This window comes from Cystoisospora suis (assembly GCF_002600585.1).
Source record: "Cystoisospora suis strain Wien I chromosome Unknown contig_8958, whole genome shotgun sequence".
NCBI lineage: Eukaryota > Apicomplexa > Conoidasida > Eucoccidiorida > Sarcocystidae > Cystoisospora > Cystoisospora suis.
This window is the reverse complement of record NW_027161736.1, coordinates 62-6478: the sequence shown is the minus strand read 5'-3', so window position 1 is coordinate 6478 and position 6417 is coordinate 62. Positions and strand designations below refer to the sequence as shown.

At 39.2% G+C, this 6417-nt stretch overlaps 1 protein-coding gene across 1 annotated transcript in view; it reads right to left on the bottom strand.

Annotated features, from left to right (window-relative positions):
* CSUI_010937 (rna pseudouridine synthase superfamily protein) overlaps window positions 1-5518 on the bottom strand; it is a gene marked incomplete at its 3' end in the record, with an annotated part of 5999 nt that extends 481 nt beyond the window's left edge. The window contains exons 1-6 of the mRNA XM_068071038.1: window positions 5351-5518; window positions 4269-4305; window positions 3199-3380; window positions 2571-2664; window positions 1678-1752; window positions 640-672 (exon numbers count right to left, since the gene is read on the bottom strand). Of these exons, the coding sequence (XP_067916986.1) occupies window positions 640-672; window positions 1678-1752; window positions 2571-2664; window positions 3199-3380; window positions 4269-4305; window positions 5351-5508 (579 nt within the window). The remainder of the gene's footprint in view (window positions 1-639; window positions 673-1677; window positions 1753-2570; window positions 2665-3198; window positions 3381-4268; window positions 4306-5350) is intronic.
* Window positions 5519-6417: the final 899 nt, after the last annotated feature.

Below are 6417 nucleotides of genomic sequence, written 5' to 3'. Positions count from 1 at the left end.
TACATATATATTCATGCATACACACAAAATATGCATATCTATATACACCTAAAGAAACATACGAACACTGCACCATGCACTTCATCATGAAAAGAAAAAGCAAAATATATAGAGAGAGATATAGAGATATACATACATACATGCATACATACGTATCGTGTCTCCTATAAATCGATATACATATGTTCGGTCTTTGCTTCTGCATGAAGTGCATGCATTCAGTACAAATATGTTTCTCTATACCTGTATAGAAACATATGTATGTGAGTATGTATGAATATATATGTAGAGAATAAATGTGTGCAGGGACAATATGAAAGACTTGAATGAGGAAGGAAATTCACAAGACTTTGAAGCAGCACGCTACAAGCAATCATTACCGTCGAACTAATGTAGACAAGAACATAGACTACGTGTACGACCATATATATATATATATATATATATACATATATAGCCGTAGAGATAGACAGATTGAAGATAGATTGGTAGATTCAGGTTTCACGGTAAATATTTGTAGATATGTATGTGTGTATATCTTCCTATTCGAGGAGGGAGAAGAGGTGCTTACGTGCGTAGTTTATCTAGGGCGAGTGCAGAAGTGGATTTGGATCGACCTAAGAGAAGAACCCCCGTCACATCGGAGCTCAAGACATTCAAGATGGACGGATTCTGAGAGAAAGAAAGAAAAGAAGAAGAGAAGAAGCCGAAAAAGAGGAAGAAGAAAGACACATGAAAGAATGCTCGCACGTCCAGCTCTGCATGCAAGCGGGGGAGTGAGGAAAGCGCTCTGGCTCTGGCCCTTTAAAAGATGATTTCTTCTTTTCTTTCCACAACTGCTTCAGACACCTCCATGAAAACTCCTATAGATAGAATAAACATACAAGAAACCTCATATAGAGAGAGAAAAGAAGATGAAGGAAATCGCACGACTTTCCATGGCCTTCAAAGGCTACTGTCCGATAGAGAGGTGATAGACCCTGAGCCGAGGTAAGAGAGAAGTGGACTTTCTTATTCTTCTTCTTCTCGCACTCCCAGTCTTCTCAAATCAATCATAGATTAATGGTAGAGAGATACATTAAAGATAAATAGACCGAAGATAGATAGATAGATAGACGTCATCAAGGAAAGAAGGGCAAAAGGAAGGTGCAAATCACCCACTCTTGTGAATGGTCCGAGGGGATGTGTTACTATGAACTCCATAGCCAACTAAGGATGAATGTGCCGCGCCTAACAAAGATGCGTAGAGATGTCTATCTATATCAACTCCACTTTTATAGGGGAAGCGATCAATGTATACACACTTCTTCTTCTTCTTGTCGACTTCAGAGACTACACAAACAAGGTAGGTACTCCGTACAGACCTATATATATACATAGGCAGGTAATTACTTCACCTATACACATAAGTAAGCCTTCGTATATATACGACAATACATCTGTACATACGACACCCTTGTGTGTATTCGTAGATCGAGACGTCCCAGCAGAGCATAACCTCTTTTTCTTGTAGACTGCCTGCGGAGAAGACCAAAGAAATTAACCCCTACTTATGTTGCATGCGCTCAACTCACTAGGAAGTACACTTGAATCGAGAGAAAAAGGGAGGAAGCAAGAAAAAAGAAAGAGAGAGAAGAAGAGGAGAGATCTAGTTTACTTTGTTGTCGTAGAAGATACCTCATCCATAGAAAAGCGAAGTTGATGTAAAATAGAAGATACTGAAATAGGAGAAGAAGAAGAACACTCCTCTTTCTGAAGAAAGAAGAGAAAGGAAAGAAGAAGAAATGAACACGTAACTTCTGTAAACGCCAGTCAGGGACTGATAGATGACAAGGTAGACAGACTTAGATAGACCGATGGATAGAAAGAATCTTCTGCTTTCTTCTGAAATGGAGAGTGACCATGCAGAGAGAAAGGAATCGACCTTAACGAGATCCAGAAGCTGCGGTCTTGATGACTGAAGAGCGTTTCGCTCTTTGCGATGTGAAAGCATAGTGAAGTCTATTCACCCGGATACACTCAGTGCATGCATGCACCGGTAGATAAGCATGCATGCATGCAGGAAGGCATGTAGAGACTTCTATAGAGATGTAACTTGTTTGAATTCAGAAAGAGAGAAAAGAGATTCAGATCAACTACCTTGACTGGTCAAATGTATACACATGCCACCCCGAGACCTCACATACACAGAAACAGAGAGAAAGTGAGAAAACATAGCAAAACCCTATAGACACTACTCAGGTGTATCTATTTACCTGTCGACCGATTCTTGATCTGAATATCTATCTATCTATCTCTAGTTCATCTATCATTCTTTTCTCTGCCTAGCTATCTAGAGTCCATCTATCTATAATCTGTCTACCTATCTTAGATCTATCTCTCTCTAGCCTACCTCTCGATCTACCTATATCTCATATCGCGGCATCTCCGGAGGACAAAACGGTAAGGAGATATAGAAGAGAATGATGAAGAAGAAATGGTTGCTTCAACAGAGGAGGAACAAGAAGAAGAGGGAGAAGGAGAGATCCTTCATTTGTGTTGTATTCCATGATAAGTCGTTGCTCTCTTACATTCATTCGTTTCTTTGAGAAAGAAAGAGGAGATTTGGAAGGTAAACCAAAAGGTTTATCGATTGCTAGGAAATCTGTATCTTTATATAAGAGTCTGGAAACAAGCAAAGAACAAACAAAGCAGCAAACAGACAAGGGTAGGGAGAAGCTTGAGCTGTATATACACCTGACAGAAGGGGGGCCCAACGACCTCGACGAGTATCTCTGCTATCGAAGAAGAACCGGGGAGTGTAAAAGAGAAAACATCTCATGGAAGGTAGGAAATTCTGCCTGTACGCTCGTCTGTTGTTTAGACCTGCTTGCTTACGTCGATCTACGACGGCGACAGAATATATATATATATATATATTTGTGTGGAGATGTATCTATCTATACGCGTATATAGATGTATATGTATAGGTACGAATAAGTATCTATGTATGTATAAATATGCATGTCTGTATGGATATGTGTACATGTATGAATACGTATGTATGACTACGTATGTATGTATGTATAATACTGTCCCTCTCTTCTTTTTCTTTAGGGGAATGAAACAGTCCTATAGACTATCTTCTTTGCCATTCTATAAGATTCCCTCATTCCACATAATGTTCTTTCTCTTCGTGTTTCCTCATTCTTTCTTTACCTTTTTCTTAAGTCAAATACCTTTGTCTCTCCATTCAATTCATCTGCACCTTCCTTCGATTCTCTCTCTTTGTTAGATACAATTTCTTCTTTCGCCTTATGTAAGAGATCTAAGCCATGGGGGTAGTATATCCTGTCTCCCTCTTCTACACAGACGTCTCTCCATCCGTCAGGTCTCTCCCGCTGAGAAGAGAAACGAGAGGAAGAAAAAGAAAAAGAAAGGAAAAAGTAAACTGAGATTTCCTGATCAATATCTAAACAAAGTCATATGTTTATCCTGGTGTATATACACGTGTCTAAGTATACGGAGAGATGTGAACACTCCATTGTATGTAGCATATAGCAACAGATAGATACACAAACTTAAAACAGATAGATAGACAGACAGATAGTCTAAGATAGACAGATAAGCAGATACATAGATATACAGACAGGTAGGCAGAGAGATAGATATACATTCCCATTTAGTCATGCAGTCATATATAGAGGGAGATCTACATGAAGATCTAGACCTATATATGTATGAATGTACGCGTAAATCGTATCCTGCACGACAGAAAGAGAGAGAGCGAAGAAACAAACAAGAGACAACAAGAGCTTTCCTTCACCTCTCTAAGCCTCCCACCTCAACCAATGTGTGGAATCTCTTAAGAGCTTCAGATGACGGTCCGAAGAAAGAAAGAAAGGTACAAAAAGAATACAGATGAAGAGAAACAAGAACTTGTGCATGCACGCACGCGTGCATAGACAACGAAGCGAAAGAGAAACAAGAGCCCTAGAGAGAGAGAAAAAGAAAAGCAAGGTGGTCTTCACAGTCTTCTGCTTTTCTTTCCCGGACCTCGTAGACTCTAACGACTGGAGAAAGAGAGACCAAGAGAAGGTATCACACTACTACTATTACTACTACTACCTCTAAAGCTCATCCGACTGAAGAAGAAGAAGAAGTGAGGTTTCTTTTCTTTCCTTTATGCGTTGTGAGAATGTAACAAGTAAAACAGTTGAAAAGAAACGAAAGAAGGAAAGAGACAACGAAACGGAAGAGGAAAAGAAAGAAGAGAGAGAGCCTCTGACCTGAAGACGTAGAAATCGTAAATGGTCTGTTAGGGGCCTGAAGAGGTAGTAGTCGTAATAGACGAACACACAGAGAGGCACATAAGCATTATTTCCACTACCATGACAAGATCTTCTTCTTGTCCTTCTTCTAGATAAGCTTAGAAACAATACCGGACAACGACAGTCTACATACATGTATACACCATATACACATATACGGAGATCTACTTCTACATACACACAAGCAATGCCTTACTCCAACTCGTCGTAAGGAGCTTTTTGCCACACGCAAAGAGATAGAAGCGTTTTCGCAGGTCAGTCTCCGTCTGCTGTCCTACATCAATCAGAGCAGTTCTGATAGACAGTAGAGATACAAGGGAACTTGCTAGACACACACCGGTAAGCTAACTCCTACCTATTCATCTCTCTCTATATATATAGATCGAGATATATAGGCCCATACAAATATATATATATATATATGCGTGCATATTTGTCTATATTATATATATATATATATATACACATGCATGTTATCTTCGAGGGAGACAGACAGAATGAAAGGGAGAAGTACATACATATATGCATATGTACATGTATATATATATATTTACGCATATATCTCTGACGTCCACAGGAGTGAAACGAGAAAGACCTATCGGGACTATTTGCCATCTCTCTCTTTGCGTCTTTACATGAATCTTGTTTCGCTTTTCCCCTTGTGTGAAACAAACTCTTGCCTTCTGCAATATCTACGTGCTTACAGAAGATAGGAGATTTACCTAGGTGTGTATGTCTCCTGCTAGGACATGTCTAAAATAAGAGAAGAGGAAAGGAGACAACGATAGTGTGTAATTGAAAATACAAATATAAAGGCTCTGACCCTATGCATGCATCAACAGTGGAATGACGTGTAAATACAGCCGAATTTTCTGTCTTCAAAACAGAGAACTCATCATATATACCTACCTATATACACTTCTTTCTCTCTCTCCTTTTCACAAAATCGAAACAGATCAGGTGAAGACAAAGAAGAGAATAGATTCCTTTGAAAGACAGTCTTCTTTTCTACGCGACAATAGACTTAAGCGGCGACGTACGTGCCTTTTTTGATAAGAAAGAGATGTTTACGCCGAAGAAGATGAAGGGCCGCTGGATAGGATCCTATTAGATATCTCGATGCAAAGATAGGTAGCCTCATCCCGATGGTCTCTTCACCTTCCTCGACAACTTTCACAGACAACTTCCGAAGTTTCATTATCTCCTCTATTTCAAAGAAGAAAGAAGAAAAGAAAAGTGGGAAAGAAAGAAAGAAAGATGATTGGATGAATGGAGGCCAAACAGGACAGATGGATAGACCAATAGATGGACAAAGAAAGAAAGCTACCACGTGGAGAGGGGAGAAAATGCTTAGGAAAAAGAGACGACAATTCAAAAAGAAAGAAAAAAGAAAAACGCGCCAGAGTGTGAAAATGTCTAAGGCAACATACGTAAGATGTCAAGCTTCACACTATTCAGTCCTCGCAACAGAACTCTACCCTAATCCCTAAACTCTACTTACGTAGAAATTAATCATTCATCACATACGTGTATCTTTCTGTGTATATAGTTATGTATACATATATGTACACGAACGAATATGCGCGGACGTATAGATTGTTCATGTATATGTCTATAGACGTAGCTGAATATGCTTGTATACAGGCATAAGACAGAGATATATATATATATATATATAAGTGTGGCAGATCTCTATCTATTGACCTCTCCATCTATAGTCCTATCCGTTTATCTATCTATATATATGCACATGCAAACGCCGATACATATACATATATATACCTGTATGCGTAACAACGTCTGTATGCATGACACTACATGAAAGCATTCAAGCCTATAGTAAGATATCCTTCCTGTCTTTCTAAAGAAATTCTCCATATGGAAGTGAAGTGACCAGAACGAGAAAAGAAACATCGCTCGGAATAGATCTCATGATACCAAAGTGGAGAGAGAAGAGATTATGAAGTGTGAATGAAGTGGTAAATCATGTAGACTACCGGAAAAGAAAGGAAAGAAGGGTTACACAGAAGAGAGAGAATGAAGGAGATAGATAGACAGAGAAACTCCGTGTCTCTTTGCTATTCTTCCTTCATCTCGTGGGGCAGTG